General features: G+C 30.2%; 1 protein-coding gene across 2 annotated transcripts in view; it reads right to left on the bottom strand.

Annotated features, from left to right (window-relative positions):
- Positions 1-19185, bottom strand: part of larp (La related protein) — a 91147-nt gene continuing 71962 nt past the window's right edge. For both annotated transcript variants that reach the window (XM_067762213.1, XM_067762214.1), the window contains exons 3-7: positions 16779-17076; positions 16027-16091; positions 14592-15643; positions 11583-14083; positions 1-9773 (exon numbers count right to left, since the gene is read on the bottom strand). In XM_067762213.1, coding sequence (XP_067618314.1) covers positions 8917-9773; positions 11583-14083; positions 14592-15643; positions 16027-16091; positions 16779-17076 — 4773 coding nt within the window. In that variant the 3' untranslated portion in view covers positions 1-8916. The remainder of the gene's footprint in view (positions 9774-11582; positions 14084-14591; positions 15644-16026; positions 16092-16778; positions 17077-19185) is intronic.

Genomic DNA, 19185 nt, shown 5'->3' with positions numbered 1-19185 from the left:
TTTAGTGTTTTTAAAGCAACTTCGGTTTATTCGTTTTTTAATTTTTTTTATCAACCTTTTTTTAATAAAATCAGACAGTATGTATATTCTTAGTTGATGTATATATGTATGTATATATTTATTTTGTTGCGTTATTTTAAACATAAGTTTGCATGTCCTGCAAATTTTTCATCCAAATTGTAAGCTACATATGGTCTACGGAGCAGCTAAAAGACCGAGGCTACAAATGCTGTGCGTGAACCATGGCGTAGTCTGTCAATTTGGTTGAAAATTTGGTAGACTTTTTTATATTTATTTATTAAATTTCAGTTATTTTAAGTATGTATAATATTTTAATAGTTATGTAGTTTTTTTTTTTTTTTTTTTGCTACAACTCTCGATTTTTTGTATGTGCAAATTGTCTCTCCACCTTTGTATAGGCTTAAATCTTTTCTTTCGTTTTAGTATCAATAATGTTTTTTCCACTATTTTCTTCTCAACTATTTACAAATAAAGGGAAAAATTAAACAATAAGTCGTTCATAAACTTATGTCTACTTGCTGATAAAAATTAAAAAATGAAAAATAAACATTTTTTTTTTTGTTAATTAAAGATTGAATATTCCAATTACCGTTTTTTCGTTAATTACAAATAAATGTAAAACAAAATATTTCTTTGTTTGTTGCAAACTATAATTAGTGAAATATGTATGCCTGCAACTTCACTTGTTTCAAAAAAAAAAAAAAAAACAACAATAGTTGTCAATTAAATTGTATTTTAGTTATTTAACTTATTATTTTTTTTGCATTCTAAATACATGTTATGTAATTAACTGACGTATTTCGTTTTACATTCAATTTCGGTTTTCATTGTATTTTTTTATTTAATTTCATTTTTTTTATACTTAATTATTTTTACTTATTTTGCACTTAAAAATATATAATAAGAAAAATGAATTAGTATAAACCATATACAAATATACTCCCTTAACTGGAACTTTTTCTTTTTTTTTTTGTTTTATTACTCTCTTTAAAATCTTGATTCAAATTCGCGTTTGCTCTATTTTGTATATTCAGCATTCATTCAATATTTTTATTTTATTTTAGCGCATAATATTTGTATTTGTTATTTGGTTATTTTTTGTTTTCCCTACTAACAATGCATACTATTAAATAGTAATTATCATTATAAAAAATGTGTTTTTTGTTATTTAGGATAAACATATTACATACTAACAAATGAAGAAAATTCTTACACATTAAATTTTAAGAAATCGCTTACACAACTGATTATTATAACCCTTCTAAAAAAAGTGTATAACAAGTGTAAAAAAAAAACAAAAAAAAACGAAATATATAATATTGCAAAAAATAAAAACAAAATATATTTTATAGAAAAAAAAAGTTAAAGAAAAAAATATTTCAAAAAAAATTTTATTCTATAAAGAAAATTTAAAAAATTAAAATAATTAAATAAAAAAAATAATTAAAAAAATTTTAAAATCCGAAATTGTTGCAATATTTGGGAACAAAACCTTAAACAAAAAAAATATATCTATGTATGTATGCAAATAAAAAAATATTAGTTGTTAAATAAAATAAATTGTTTTTCTTTTATGGGCCTATTAATTAAGGGTTCAAGTTTCTATAGAAAAATTAAAAAAAAAAACAATAATTATCATTGAAAAAAAATTATTCTTCTAGCCTTGAGCTCGCATCGAACCTAGAATCCTTAAACAAATATTTAAAAAGAAATTTAGAATTTCAAAAAATAGTAAAAAAAAAATAGAAAATAAAAACTTCAAATATGTTTGAAAAAAAGCTGGAGCAAAGAAATTAAGATTGATAAGTATATTTGAAAAACAAAATATGCATTTGTTTAAAAACCCCTTCATAAAACAACAAAATACGCTTTTATTTAAAAAACTTTTCACTAAACAAATGTTAGTATGTTAAACCAGTTTCAAAAAAATGCAAGCAATTGTCAAGCAAACGAAAATCAAAGGCACAATATGCGTAAAATAGTTTGAGTGCTGTAACCGATTTTCTTTGCATAGTATATTTGTCAAACTTACGTTGCAACTACTCGCAGAGCAGGCACAGGAGGATTTTATACACGATTTTTAAATGCTATTTGACTGCGCGAACACTATGTGAGGTAGGCGGCAGTGTGGGTGGGATGGATAAGTGCTTACTACGGGAAAACTTTTTTTTTTTGTAATTTTTAAGAAAAATAATACTTTCATAAATGAAATTTCCAACAAAATTTATTAAGGTGGTTTTTCTGAACATTTCATATTTTTTTCTTTCAAAAAAAAGTGTTTACGAAACATATTCCTTAAACTAAAATTTTTTTGTTAATTAACTCAAATTTTTGCAAATTTTTTAGAATTTTGGTATTCTTTTTTTAATGAAAAATTTATTTGTAAAAAGGTTTTTTTCCCAACCTTTACAGAAAACTTATTTTTTAAAACTGTGTTTTTGGGGAAAATTTCACCTGCAACATTTGTAAATATTTTATGTTGGAAGAAAAGTTTTACAAAGTGAAGTATAAAAAATTTTTTTAACCAATTTGCTAAAAAAAAAAAATGTTTAATACTTTAAAAAACACCTTTCAAATTGTTGAGCATTTTTAATTTCACTATTTTTTCAAAACTTCCTTTTTTTGATTTGCTCAAATTTTTGTCTAGAAAAGGTATAGAAATTTGGTTTTTCGAAAAACACATTTTTTAAAAATTTGGTGTCAGAGAACATTTTTTTTCTGTTAAAATAAGCGTTTCTTTTTAACAAAAATATGCGAATCCAATTATTATTTGCATTTTTAATATTTCTAATTGCCTACAAAAATTTAAGAAGTATTTTTTTGAACCGTTTGAACCGTAATTTATTGAAGACGAAATAAGTTGCTGGTGATTGTAGCAAATTCCTTTTTTGTGTAGTTATAGTTTGGTGGCAAATCTAACAGCTCATCTTTACCTTGATAATACACTAAATCTGGGAGCTTCCTTCTATAAGCAAATATTTTTGTAACATTCATTTAGTTTAATTTATCATATTTTTAGAAGCAGTTGAATTTTTTTAAACATGTTTGGAGAACACAATTTTTTTTTTTACTTTTTTTGTAAATTAAAAAAAAAATTAGAAAATAGTAAAAAAATTAAAAACAATATGTGTTTAAAAAAAATATTTACAATTAAAAAAAAATTCAAAACTTTTTTTTAAGTTTGCTCAAATTTTTGTATAGAAAAATAAACGAACCTTTGCTTTTAAGATTTCGTGTCAGAAAATAATTTTTTTTCTTTTTCAAAGTCTCATAAATTCGTTAGAAAAATATTTAAATCCAATTACATAACACAATGTTCAAAATATTTGCCTTTTTAATACTTTTAATTGACTATAAACATTTATATTTTTGCGAAGCATTTTTTTAACCGTTCTAGCCGTAATTTTTTTTTTTTTTTAACGCTAATTAAATTATGGCCGTTAATGTTGAATGTTTGTTATTTTTTGAATAGCTTACAAGTAGCAAAATTCTTTTTAGAGTAGTCATAATTTGGTGGCAAATGTAACAGCTCACATCTTTACCTCTATAATACACTATTTCTGTGAGCATCGTTCAATGTATAAATATATTTTTAACGTTCATTTAATTTAATTCATCATATTTTTAGAAACAATTGAGTTTTTTTTTTAATGTTTGGGAAAAAATTAGAATTTAGAAACTACAATTTGTTTTTAATATTTTGATTTTCAAAATGTTTGAAATAAACAGGTTTAGAACAATGGATAAAAAATTAAAAAAAAAAGTATTAAAAAAGTTAAAAAAAAAAATTTTTTTTTAAATTTACATAATTTAGATAAAAAATATTTAAAAAATATTAGTTTGCAAAATTTTTGAAAGAAACAGTTGTAGAGTAAAATAAATTTTTAAAAACAAAAAACAATTTACAAAAAACTTGGAAAAATGTTGGTTTACAAAATTTTTAAAATAAACAAATTTGTAGTAAGATTGCCCAGCACTGTTGGCGTTGTTGTTCTGATGTTGTGCGTGCTGCTATCAACTCGATTGTTGATGTTAAAATTCGAATGTGTTAGGTATTAACCAGCTATTTATAATTTAGATGCTTTTTAGCAGTTTTTTTATTCAATGAAATGTATCTACACTAATACAGAGACGTACTTATGCATATAACTTTCAAGCATGAACTTTTGCGTATAAATAAATATTAAGGTCTTTCATCGTACACATACATGTTTTGGGTTTATATACACACATTTAATTTATCTTCAAGTATACGAACTAACAAATATACATATAAATGGCATACTTTTACAAAGTGCATAAGTACCCTTATAGATATTAAGTTGTGTTTCTTTTCTTTCCAAGTAATTTATTTTATTAAACTTGTTTTTTTTTTATATAATAATATTTGACATTTCTTAAACATATAAAAAAGTGTAGGTCTTATTAAAATAGTTGCTTAAAAAAGTGTGGTTGTATGTGTGTGTGTATAAGTAATTATTATTAATTTATATTTTTATGTTATTAACCCTTCTCCCAATATGTTTTAATCATTCTACTGTGTAAGCGATCTCTTTTACTCTTTCGAATTTCTTTATATGAATAATAAGGTATGGGCTTTTTTATTTTTTCTGAAATATTTATTGGTAAATATGTGCTAAATTAATTTTGTATGTTATTTTTTTCTATTTTACTTATTATTAAACAGCAACTAACTAATTTGATTGGCACTAAGGGCACAGGCTTTTCAAAGCGCCGTGTCTAGTTTTTATTCCTGTCTTTGCTTCATATAAGTTTTTTTTTTCGAAAATGTGTTTACCCAAAAGTTGTAGCCCATTAGCACTATTCAGCTATTAGTCTAAGAGCCCGTGACTGCCAGACCTTCGTCATTTTATACAAGTTGGAATTTCGTCAGTGCAAACTTCCAACTGAAGCAGGATCGTTGGTCCATTATAAAACTTGAGTCATGGTGGCTTTAACAGATATCGTGCAAAAATTTTGCCAAAAAATAGACCTTTCTTTCGTTATTTTATAAAACTAATTTTCATATATAGTGTTCGTAACAATATAAGAAGCAACTAGCCTCATTGCCAGACACTTTCCATAGTGGCTTTGTCCAGCCAGACACCTTTTATAATGCAAAACTGTACTTTTTCATAAAGCTAAATACTTTTTCACAAGCTGACATTTTTTTACGGCAAACAAAATTTCAAAAGTTTTTTGAAAGATTTTGTATTCGAATTTCAGTATAAAATTGCTTCGATGTTCTTTGAAGTTTAGAAGGATTAAAAGTGTCTAGCTAATCCAAGCCACTATGGAAAGTGTCTGGGAATGAGGCTAGTTGCTTCTTATATTGTGACGAAGACCATATACGAAAATTAGTCTTTATAAAATGACGAAAGAAAAGTCTATTTTTCTGCAAAATTTTTGCACAATATCTGTTAAAGCGAACATGACTCAAGTTTTATAATGGGCCAACGATCCTGCTTCAGTTGGAATTTGCACTGACGAAATTCCAACTGTTATAAAATGACAAATGTCTGGCAGCATGGGCTTTTGCTCTATATATTATTGCAATATTTATTAAACACAATGCCTTTATTGCAAAAAATGTTAATCAAATTTCTCCTCTTTTCAAGAGAATCCATACAGAGTCAACACTAATATTGCTTTGATTTAGTTTTGCCTACCAAACACTTGTTGGATAGCATGACCATCACTGCCCACTTCAAATTCGCTTAGTGGATTTTTAAATGATAATGGAAATTACACATCTATGGTTATTTTTGTTTTTATCGCCCTGTAGGAAACTGAACTTATAAAAAAAGATACTTGAGATCGGACCCAACTGTAGAATTCGATTAAACAAGTCAAACGTAGAGTTTTGGTATTTTGTATCTCTATTAAAGCACTCGAATTACTATTTTCGAATAGCATAAATAGGGTGATATGAATACTGGAAATATAATTCGTATCTCGGCCCCAAAATAAATTGTAATAGATTTTTTTTTTTTTTTTTTTTTTGTTCATTTCGCAAGAGCACTTTTCAAAATTTTTACAAGGACGCAATTCTTTAGCTTATTCTAAAATGAATTTTCTTACTTTCAAAATAATCGAAACTCATTTTCGAATCTTTTTTTTTTCAAATTTTCTACAACGGGTGCCCATTTAAAGAGGCATAGCTTTTAAAACATGGTTAAGCCAATTCATTTTCGAGTAGGACAACTAGTCAAAAAAGTAGCTCTATTTAATAGTTTATCCGAGCGCTTATTTAAGTTCAAGTTAAGTTTGAGTTAGAAAAAATTTTTTTTTTGTTTTAATAATGTAAATTTGTGTCATTGTTTCTACAGGAACCCAATACCTTACCTTATTCGAAATTAGTTGTTTGTGAATTCGAATTTTGGTGAATTCCGAGTTCATTTTCGAGTTTGTTTTCTTGTGATTAAAGAAACAGGGGCCTTATTCTGTAATTCGCTTCGATTACAGCGAATCCGTTATAGAATAGTAAAACAAGTAAAAATTAATAAATTTATTTGAAAAATTTAGCACGAGCTTACGTCAATTTGAGTCGGGTATTAATTTCGTAAATGAAATCTATATGAATAACACTGGTCAGTTTTTAGAGGGGCCCATATTTAACTTGATTCGAAAATAAATTTTCGTAAACGCCGTATTTCTTAATTCGATATTTAGAAATAAGTTTTTGTTTGGCTGAAATAGCTATTTCAAAAATTTGTATAAGAGAACTTATGCGTTACCCGTCGTCGAAAATAAATTTACGTTGAAAAGCAGGGACGGAAAATATTTTTTTTTTTTTTTTGGAGTCGAAAAAGTCCTGGTCAAAAAATTGTCCTAGTTGTAAATGTTTTGATGATCCCTATAGCAACATCATGTCGAATCATGCATCCTTTTTATTTTTCGAACTTTTTCCATAAAATTCCACATATAAAAGTAAAATCTGTATTTTTATTTTTTGAGTCCGATAGAACTAGTTAAACTCGGACTTTTAAAAATAAAAGTCCAGAAATAAAAGTTAAATCCGGACTTTTATTTTTAAGTCCAAAATAAAAGTCCCGCTTGATAACTAAGAAACGGCTTATCCGAAATAAAAGAATTTTTTAATTCGGGTTTCTTTGTTATCAAGCGGGACTTTTATTTTGGCCTTAAAAAATAAGAGTCCGGATTTAACTTTTATTTCCGGACTCAAAAAATAAAAATCCGAAAATAATTTTTATCTTGATCCAAATATATTTAAAATCCAAAATTAATAGTTTTACAAGGAGTTATATTATAAAAGGAATAACAGTTTCAGACCCTGTTGAAAAGAAACAATCGATTCTTTGGGTTATTGTAGTTCGAATTTAAAAGCCTACTATCGAATAGCAGAATATCTGATCGGTCAATATGTAACCACACATGGACTGAAGGCATCCATAGTGCTACTGGAATTTATTTTACGACCGGACGGAGAAACTCGATTTAAATACGCATCTTTCACTAAAAAAAATTGTGTAGGAACCCTAATCTGTGACTCGCTTAGAAAATAAAGATGCTAGATTTTTGTATTTCAAAACTCCATTTTACAATTTCAAATGCTGTAATCGAAGTCGAAAAATCAGATAAAATAAGTAGCTTTTTTTACGGAATCCAGCGTCAGATGCTAAAAAATTTTGAGCAGAATAAATTAACTGTGTAGTGTTTATACTGCAATATGGAATATAATGAACTTACTATGATTTTTCGGAACGAAAATCAAATATAAATAAAATAAGCTTTAAGTTCGACTTACGTGAGTCCGTGTGAGACTTCGTAACGAATTAAAAGTTGTCACTCGATTGTTGCGAGCAAGCTATTTTGGAATTTGGCTAGAGAATTTCCGGCAGGCAATGATCTCGTCGTATGATGAATGATAAAGCCCATTACAACAACAAAAGCTAATGAGACTGTGAACGATATTTCCGTTTTCTCTCCAATCCAGTGAGAAATTTTGTGCATATCGCAATAAAAATTACTAAAAATTCTAAAGAAATCCTTATTCCATGTACAGCCTTTAATAATATGAATGCGTTTTTAATTGGTTTTTTGTTTTTTTTTTTTACTTTATACAAAAGTCACTTTAGCAAATATATTTCTTTAACGTTATAATATTTATATGTTCAGTAGTTTTTTGTAAATATATATTATATTATTTATATGTATGTGTAAATGTGTGCATAGTCGTAGTTAAGATAGTTTAACGCTTTGAACGTCTATGAAGATAAATAAATTGTTTTTTTTTTTTTGGTTTTGTTAATTAATAGCATTTTCATGCATGACAATTTAGATATATGTATTATATGTATGTATTTATGAATTTACCTCATTAAAAATTGTTAACAGAGTTTTGAGCATTTTCATAATTTGTGTTACATAACAAAATTGCATAAAGAAAAACTTAATGGAATTATTTGCTTTATGTTGTTCTCAAAAAATTGGCTTTGCTTCTTTTCATTATATTTATTAAGAAAATGATAAGAGAGCAGAAGTCAATTAATGCGTAGTATTTTAGTTTATTCTTAAATTTTTTTTAATTTGAATCAAATTTATTTTCCAATCTACAACTTTTTTATTTTATTTTTTATCATAACTCTTATGACACAACTGTACTTTTATATGCAAGTGTGTATATTATGTGTTTGTGTGGATGTTTGCGAGTGATTGTTAAATTTTTTCAAAATCTACGCAACGCCAAATGCTTCGATATGTTCTCATGAAAATACTCAAGAACTAGAAGAAAATACATATTCACGTAAAGAAGCAAAAAAAGAAAAACAGAGATAGGATAAGATAATAGGAGATAAGATAAATTAACAATAGTAAATAAGTTTTTGTTTTTGATGTCGTACTCATACAAAAATATTATGAAAACAAAAAAAATTATTTCTCCGCTGACGCTAACGAAGTTGATGGTGACGCTGACGCTGGCACAACCGTTGCTGATTTTGTGGATGTGACTTTTGTTGCTGTTGCTGCTGTTGCTACATTATTTGTGTTGACTAATGATTTTGTATTTGGTTTTCCTGTTGAAGCATTATTAATTTGATGATCTTTTTTTGTTGCGTTTGCGCTTGGCGCATTACTGGAATCTTTATTTTGTACTTGTTGTTGATGTTGTTTAGGCTTTTGATGTTGCTGCTGCTGTTGTTTTTGACGATTTTGTTGCTGTTTGTGTAGCCCAGAGTTGCTACCGCCACGGCGTAATTCATGTGGTGAACTGCCATAATGATGATGGTGATAGTTATTGTTGCGCGTAGTTGATGAAACAACTTGTGGCTTATTACCTAATGAACCACTACGCACACGCACATTATTTCCACTACCAAATGAGCCGGTGCGTCGTCTATTGCTGCTGAAATTTGCATAACTGCCTGAAGGTTGATTGTTATGTTGTTGTTGTTGGTGATAGTGTTGTTGTTGTTGTTGCTGATATTGTGGACGATTGCCGACATAGTCGCTGCGATTACTGATTGTAGTATTAGGTTTACGTGCACCTGCAGCTACAACAGCCGTACCTTCGCTTTCGGAAACACTTCGTAAACGATTAATACTTCGACCACGATTCAAATTTCCAACACCTTGTAACATTTCATTGATTTCAGGCTCCACAACACGAAAATCTTCAATAACTTTGAATTTTTTCAAGTATTCAGCTAATTTTGGTTTCACAGTTAATTTATCAGCATTTTTATAGTATTTGAGAAAAGCCCAGAATTTTTCGAGACCATACAGTTGACCTTAAAAAAACAGAAAGTGGAATGAAAAGTTAATAAAATTATACAAAATAAATAACTTTTAGTATATTTCGGCATTAATCAATTTTTATTTTTTTAATTTTTTCTTTTTTTTAACTTTATTTGTATTTTTTTAATTTTATTTTTTTTAGGTTTTTTTATTATATTTTTTTATTATTTTTTTTTTTTATTATATTTTCTTTTTATTATATTTTCTTTTTATTATATTTTTTTATTATATTTTTTTATTATATTTTTTTTTTATTATATTTTCTTTTTATTATATTTTCTTTTTATTATATTTTTTTATTATATTTTTTTATTATATTTTTTTATTATATTTTTTTATTATATTTTTTTTTATATTTTTTTTATAATACTTTTTTTGTTTAATTTTTGGTTATTTCTTTTTTAGTCTTTGTTCATTTTTCAATTAAATTTTACTTTTCAATTGAATTTTGATGTTCCAATTAAATTTAGATGTTTCAATAAAACTTTGATATTTCAATAAAATTTTGATTTTTCAATTAAATTTTTATTTTCCATATATGTAATACTCCTATTGCTAATAGAAAATGCTCGCAATGTGTTTTGAATACGAAATCAAAACAAGACAGCCTACAAAATTTTTGTGATTGTAGCAGCATAAGTGTGACAAGAAAAAATTTAAAGTTAGGTTCATTCGATTACTGAATACAAAAACAAAAACGTTTAAACAGCAATATATCGGCACTCTGATGTTTGGGAATGTACCTAGCCTTTTGTGGCAATATAGGAGTATTACATATATGTGATTTTCAATAAAATTTTAACTTTATAACTAAATATTGATTTTTCAATTAAATTTTGATTTTCAATTAAATTTAGATTTTTCAGTTAAATGTTGATATTTCAGCAAAAAAAAAATTTTTTTAATTAAATTTTGTTTTTAACACGCTTATATTAGCTTTATATGTTTGTAACTCTAGGCTAGGCGCGCAAAGAGACCCATCTAGCAGCAATTGTTGAAAAAGGCAGTCGTTAAATAACTCGCTACAAAACGAGTTGTGCTTAATATTGGAGACACGAACCTCTGTGCTACCGCGTGTTGTTTAGTTTTTTAAACTATATTTTTATTTCAATTAAGTTTTAATTTTTCAACAATTTTTTGTTTCCAATTAAATTTTGATTTTTAATTAAAAACTGTGTGTACTTATTTCCAGTTTATACTTCTTTTTAAATTCTCTTACTTAATTTTTAATTTTTTCTCGCACTTTTCTTATTTCTGTTATAAAGTTTTGAGTTTCAAATAAATTTTGATTTTTTTAATTGAATTTTAATTTTTCAAATAAATTTTAATTTTTTTAATTGAATTTTAATTTTTCAATAAAATTTTGTTTTTTGATAAAATACTTAGGGTACTTCTTATTTCCGGTTTATACTTTTTTAATTCTTTTAATTCATTTTATTTTTTTACTTTTTCCATTTATTTTTATTTTATTTTTTTATTATTTTCCCCATCTGAATTAATTTTTTTATAGTTACTATTTTATCTAATCTCGTCCATTTTTCATTTTTTAACAAATTTTTTTTTTTATTTTTTAATTACACTTTTTATCAACTTTTTAATTTAATTTTCTTAAATTTTTTTTTTTTTCATTTTGTTTCTTCAATATCTCATATATATTATTTTTTCGATGAACGTCTTCATTATTTTTTTTATTCATTTATTTTCTATAAGATTTTTTTTATTTAAAGATTAAAAAAGTTTTACAAATTTTGTTCCAATAAGTTTTATGTACTAATCGTATTTTTTTCTTTTTGTCATCTTACCAGTTTCATAGTCGGCAATTGTTTCATCCTGGAAGTCCTCATACACATTTGGTCGGAATTTCTTCTCTAAACCATACGAATAGAATCTGAATAGGCACTCCAATCCATAACGAAACCCGTTGCTTGCATCTTCAAGAGCCAGCGTACGAAATTCATTGTACATTGTTTTATTGAAATTTTCACGTAAAAAGAATGACCAGAAACGATACAATGTATTCATCTCTTGCGATTGTCCATAACCTAAGCGTCGACGCTCTTTCAAGCAACGCGAATGATATTTATGGTAAGCCTGTTGCGTGAAATTATTCTCTTTCAACAGCGAATGTGATGGATGTTGGAAGACGGGTAGCGATTGTGGCACCGACGAACCATACGACGATGCGGTGGGGGATGTGCCCGCCGACGAACCCATCGATGTGGTTCTTGGACGATGTTCAACCGAATCAAGTAACCAACCAACATGCGCCTCAACAGGAGGATTCGATGAATGGCGGGTCTTACGTTTACGTGGTGTGCGTGGATCAATTGAATGTGAGCTGGGAGCTGCATAGAAGCGTGCACGACGTGGTTTGAGCGTTGTATTCAAACTATTGTTGGTGGCGTCATCATCTTCATAGGCAGGTGGTGGTGGTGGTGGTGGTGCTTGTTGTACATAATTACGTTGCACACGACAACCAGCCAACTTTTCGAAATCTTCCTGTGATATAACATTGACCGTACGATATGCAGTGCCGCCACCAACATTCGATGTAGTCCATAAGTCTTCTTCATAATTAGCTAAACCATCATTTATCACATTTTCAAGATCTTGCGTAATTTTCGTACGTGAGGTATAATCTGCGGTGCGATCATAACCTTCATGTTTGGGTGCTCGCTGTACTTGCGCTACAATGAGCAATTTATTGATGTCACGATCAGCAAATTCATAATCAGACTCATCGTCGTCAGAAAAATTTTCGGTGAAATTATTGATACGTCCAGTGGCAGGTATAGGATCCATAAGCTCTTCATCAAATTGAAAATCTAGTTCTTCCTTTTCAATGGCATTTACTGTTGTTGTTGTTGTTAAACCAATTTTTGTTGCGGCTGCTGAAGCTGTTTGAGAGGATGTTGACGGAGTAGCTGTTTTGTTATTGTTTTTGTTGATGATCGTGGTGGATGTGGTGTTTGTTGTTATTGTTGTTGGAGTGGTGTTAGTTAGATTCGATGTAACAGAGGAGTTCGTCAATGTACCTGTAGCTGTAGTCGCGTTTTTAAATTTTGTATCATTTTTTTTGTTATTGTTATTGTTGGTCATGGTCGATGATTTTTTATTAGCAGAGGTAGCATTTGGTTGTTGTTGTGATGAGGGCGTTGTTTGTTGTTGTGTCGAGTGTAGATTGGAGGTTTTAGTATCTTTTAAAGCATTTGATTTTGAGCGTCTTTTTACCTCTTTCCATATGCCTTCCGCTGCATCCGAAGCATCTGTGGTTTTTTCATCAGCCTTTGGCAACTTATCGTTGGTCTCATCAACATTAGCACCTTTACGTTCATCATTGTCAACTTTCTTTTTTTGATCACCGTTTTGTACTTTTTTCTGTGGTGTCGATGCCGATTGAGGTGGTGGAATTTGATTCGTGACCGTTGCTGTTGCTGTTGGCAATTTCACACTTTCCGCTAGTCCACTCAAATGATCCGCTAGCTGTGCGACAGCACCACTTCCACTTTCCACTTCAGCCACCTTTTGTGTTAGTGCGCTAATAGCAGATTCGGCATTTACATTAGTTGTTGGCACCTGCTTCACTTGTTGCAACAATAATGAGGATACCGTATTTTGTGAGTTACGTAGAACTCTTGGTGGTGGCGGGATACTGGTTAATGGTTTCGTTGCCATTGCTGAGGTAAGTATTGGCGGTAAGAGCACTTCACTTGTATACGCCGCTGTATCGACGAGTGCATTTGGCGACGTCGCCGATAGAGGCATAGGTAGTGGGGTAAGTATTAGTGGTGGCGCCGTCAATTCGACTCCAATAGAGGTTAGAGCTGGTGCTTGTGACGACATTGTATTGTCTACATCAGCTAGTATTTGTTGAGCCTCTACAATGGGAACTTGTTGTTGTTCAACACCCTCAGCAGTAGCAACAATGGCAGTATTTTCTCCTTCAATATTTAACGGCATATCAGCAATTACACTTGCTGCTGCTGTTGTTTGACCATCCGCTGTGGCAACAAGCGGTACAGTTGGTACAGTCACTGGAACCACAGCTGGATAAAATGTGGTGTCGATAACATCGCGTATAGGCCATATTGTAGGATTTGTCTTTGTGCGCACCTTAAAGCCATCGAGAAGCTCCAGCTTCTCGGACTCCTTAATGGCTTGTATGATCAATGCCACGTCGGTAGTCAAAGCTAAGACGCGATGAAAAGAAGCAATCAATGTGACTGGTATATATCCTTCTGGATCCATTTTTCGACGCAGAAAGAAATCACCAGTTAAATTCTCTTCGCTGAAGTAATATTCACTGTAAAGATAGGAAAAGAAAAATAACGGAATCATATAAACATTTGTAGTAAAATTTTTTAAAGCAATTAGATTTTTTTCTGGACTTCTGGAAAGAAGTTGGTTATTTCAGTATAATATATAATTACATTGCATTGCAATTATTAATTGCCATAAGTTTTTTATTTGTGTAATGCGATTGCAATTACTGCAATGCAATGATATGAATGGTAATTGTATTCATTAGTAATTATGATTACAATGCAATTTTAATGATAATGTAATTATAATTGTAATGGTAATTGTATTAGTACTTATATTTGTTATTTTAGTGCTAATTACAATGGTGTTTATAATTGTAGATAATGACAATTGTAATGGCAATTTTACGTAATTGCCAGTAATTAATTGTAATTATAATTCAATTGTAATTGTAATTATAAATATATATAATAGCAACTGCAGTTGATATTGTAGTGCTAATCGTATTTGTAATAGTAATCGTTATGTAATTGTAATGGTATACTTACACTTGTTTTTTGATAGCTTCCTTAACCGTTTGTGCATCCATTTCAATGTAGGCAGCTGGTACTGGACCATAATAATGCGTACCCATGAGCACAAACGAGGACTGTTCGATACCGGCTGCATCTGCCGGCAAATAAGCTGCACCGCCAGTGGTTAACAAATGGCGTGGTATGCGATTAGACGCGCGACCTGGTCCCGGTCTTGAGAATCCACCGCCCCGCCCTTGCCTACCGCCCCGATATGACGTCCGGAAGCGACGTTGCGTGCGCGCTGGACGTTCGTATTCACCGCGTTCGTTGATGTCGTTGCTGCCACCGACACCGATGGCACCACTGTGCCTTTCGGTGCCGCTGCCGCTACGCCAGGAATCAAAACGCTCATTACGCCGGGTAGTGGACCGCGTTGGGCGCTCGCCGATGCCACGTGACATTTCTCCCCCTGTGCTGTGTGGTGGTGCAGTGTGTTGACGCCAATCGATGCGTTGACGTTCTGTTGATGACGCTCCACCATGTTCACCACCGATTGGACGTTGTTCCCTGTCTTGATAGTGGTAGTATTGTTGTTGCTGCTGATTAAAGCGAGACGTAGAGTTTTGTAAACGCCTACTGGTACGTCCAATCGGTTTTGGGCGACTTGTTTTTGCAAGGTCGATTTGTAAAGGACGCCACTTATGCTTGGGAATCTTCTTATTGATGCCATTTGATCCTGAGCCTGTGTGGCTTGATTGTGATGTGGTGGTAGCAGTTCCATTGCCTCCATCACCGCCGCCTGATTGTTGTGCACTAGATTTGGTGGACACATTTTGTGATGCTTGACTTGTTGAGGGTCGTTCACTAGTGTTATTAGTTGTTGGTGCTGTTGCTGATTGATCGGTGGTTTCCTGAGTAGTTGTTGCAGCCCCGTTTGTTATGGAGTTTGTGGCTTTATCTTCTTTATTATTCACCGCGTTTGCTGAACGCTTGTTTTGTTGTTTTGTTGCCCGTTTGGATTCGTTATTTGTTGGTTTGCCACCAATTAGCATAGGCCAATCACCGGCGTTACTAAAATCACTTGCCTGAAATGAGGGTGAAAAAAAAGGTTTAGATTAGTGGTTTTTATACTAAGCTAAACATTTGTTTTTATTTTTTCTTGTATTCCAGTAGTTTTGATTGTTTTCTTCACTTTAGTTTAATGTATTTTATCTTTTATTTTCTATTTTTTTTTTTTATTTCCTAAATTTTTTATTTCCTACATTTTTATATTTTTTTTTTTATTTCCTAAGTGTTTTTATTGTTTTATTTCTTAAATTTTTGTTTCTTTGTTTCCTAATTATCTATTTATTTCCCTTTCGAAATTTTTTATTTCCTAAATTTTCCATTTTCTGAACTTTCCAAATTTTTTATTTTCTTTTGCTTCCTAATTTTTTTTATTTTTTACCTAATTTCTTTTTCTACATACCTTTTGATTGTCTTTTTTGGCTTTATTTACAACTGCATTTGGAGCTGCGTCTGACTGGGGCACAACTGAAAATAAATAGAAATGGATATATTTCAGTTCATTCATTAAATTCAACTCATTTACTTTTACATCAAAAATGTATAGATAGTTTAAAATAAGGCAGGTGTGCAAAGTGCTTTGCTTTTTTATATGAGTAAATATCTTTGTGTTATATTAACACTATTTTAATTTTTTTTTTTTTTGTTTTTTTTTTTCTTTTTAATTTACATAGCCTCACATACGATAAACGCATACCGCCAGCTCTAAGCCTGTTTTGTTTGTCGCTGTTTAACGAAAACTACATTAGAAATTTACATACTAAATTTTGATAAAATTAAATGAACTTTCTTAGGTTTAAATTTTAATCAAAAACAAAAACAGATGTAAACCAAAATATGCAAATGATAAAGATTCAATTATAAAACAGGTTTAACCCACAAAGTTATCAATTTCTGAAACGCAATTTAAAACAGAAAATGGCGGATGAAGAACAGCAAAAGAGTTAAAAAAAAAATAGCGAGTAAAAAACGAAAACAGAATGCAAATGTTGGAAGCGTGTAAGGAAATGTATACCAAATGTACCTCCAAGCCCCACGCTTCCCCCAAAAGGCGTTTCTTGCATGCTTTGGCGATATTCTGGCAAATGTCGAACCAACACATGCGCAGGTGTTCGACACATTTGAAAAAAAAAGAAAAATACTATATAAACTCACCAATAATTGTTGTTGCTGGCGGGTTTATTATAGACTTTGACGCTGATGTTATTGCTGTAACTTCTGCCTGAGCTGTTACTTTATTGTTGCTGCTATTGGTGTTGTTAATGCTTTGGTTATTATTGCTTTTATTATTAATATCACTAGCAATTGAATTTGCATGCGACTGAATGTTGTCACTATTGTCGACAATATTTTGTTGTTTCTGCTGCTGCGGTAATTTAGGTTGCGAAACACGTTTGTCCAAAGGCGATGTGCCAGTTGTGGTTGCCTTAAGATTTGTAGATTGCTTAGATATCTGGAAGAAACAGGAAAAATAGGTAGACAGAAAAGACGTTAGGTTTTTACGTTTAGCTTTGTTTGTTTTCAACATTTTTAATTTTGTGTTCAAATGATAAATAAATGTAATAAAAACAATAAAATGAAGTTTTAATAACAATTAAAACCTGTGAAACATGATTCAATTTCTAGAGGTTTTTTCTTCAATGATGGTAGAGCTTTGACACTCCCAAATTGAAAAATCTGGACGGGTTGCTTTTAGGAAGTAAGAAAAACGGGTAATAATTCAATCCCTTTAAGCGAAAATTGTAGTAGAAAAGTACCTTTAGTAGTATATTAGTAGTGATAATAAATTTGTAAATGCCAACAGGTTTTGGAGGAAATAATTAATTTTCTACTAAATATATCGCGTTGGTTTAGAATTTTATTCAAAAATACACTATATCAAAATTTGTTTCAAAAAATCCCTATATGAGCATAAATTCAATGCATTTTGACATAAGAGGGAGTTAATGAAAAGCATTCTGAGGCGTTCTTCAATCTAATTCTAATATAGGGCGTTTTTGTGACAAATCATGAAATGGGAAGTTTTTGAAAAATATTTTGAGATAGGACGATATTGAAAACGCAGCCGTCATGGTCTCACAAATTAGAACTTTATATTCCGGTCTTGTCTTTGACAGAAGAGCTTCGCTTTTATGCGGTCCTGCTAGACAGGGAGTATTTACCTTTTTATTCTGAAATTTCGGAAAGCTCCTTTACGTTAAGTATTCATGGAAGTGTTCCGGATAAAACGTTAATTTAGAATATTCGGAACACGTTCGTTTGATACTACCTCACGAGGTCCGTATATACATAATATTCAAAATATAAACCGATTCCACAAATTCTTAAATGGAGACGAATGTTCCGAACATACGGAATGAATAAGTTAACATGCTCAATGTACCAATATTTCGTTATGGCATCTCCATTATTTACTAATGAAATTTTTACATGAATCAATTTACTAGTCGAGTTTTTGACGTTGGACGATGAATTTTGAAGTGGTTTAGGTTTCGTATGTTCATAGATTTACGAAAGTGCACGATTCCTTTGTGTCCGTACTTTTCATAAAACCTATGTTCAGCCACACTAATAGATCATGGCATAGTTAATAAATTCATCATAAAATTAAAATAAATGTTCTAAGGAATAATGCAGTTTAGTACTTATCGGGTATTTGTAAACTGATTGCTTCCTATTTCTACTAATATTTTTCGAAAAATTGCAAAGAAACAACACAGTTAACGGATGTCAATTCGATTTGGGAGCAAAATGGCTGCAATTGTCAAAAAATGTATCTGTCTAGCAAACCTCTTGTGATTGAATCATGGTTCATTTATATGGTTGGCTCATCTCATCAGCTGATTTTATTTATTTCATTGCATGGCCGATGGGATTTTCAAAAGGAGATGGCAAACTCAAAATAAAACCAAACATTGGCAACATTTTCTTACACATACAAAAACTGCTAAGTTTTATGTTTCCATTCCATACCATTCACACCAACACCAATACACAGATTTTGACAATTTGAACAGACATATTTTGTTATTATACAGATGAGCCAACCATATAATTGAACCATGGATTGAATCATGCCTGTGAAACAAGTGAACAATGATGACAGAGCTTTGACACTCCCAAGTTTAAATATCTGGACGTGTTGATTTTACGAAGTAAGGAAAACGGGGAATAATTCAAACTCCTAAAGCGAAAATTGTAGTAGAAAAGTGCATTTAGTAGTATATTAGTAGGATAATAAATTTGTAAATGCCAACAGGCTTTGGGAGAAAAAATTCATTTTCTACTCATTATTTCGTGAATTGATAGTTATGTTAGTTTGGTCATTCTTTCAGAATTTGTTTGAAGAATTTCAGAATTTTATTCAAAAATACATTATCTCAAAATTTGTTTCAAAAACTCCCAACTGAGCATAAGTTCAATCCATTCTCACATAACAGGGAGTTAATGAAAAGCATTCCGAGATAAGGCGTTTTTCAACGTAATTCTTATATATGTACGACGTTTTTGTGACAAATTCTGATATGGAAAATTTTTGAAAAATATTTTGAGATAGAACGAT

This window comes from Eurosta solidaginis, chromosome 1 (assembly GCF_040869045.1).
Source record: "Eurosta solidaginis isolate ZX-2024a chromosome 1, ASM4086904v1, whole genome shotgun sequence".
Lineage (NCBI taxonomy): Eukaryota > Metazoa > Arthropoda > Insecta > Diptera > Tephritidae > Eurosta > Eurosta solidaginis.
Note: the sequence above shows the minus strand (reverse complement) of the source record. Positions and strands in the feature narration are given on the sequence as shown.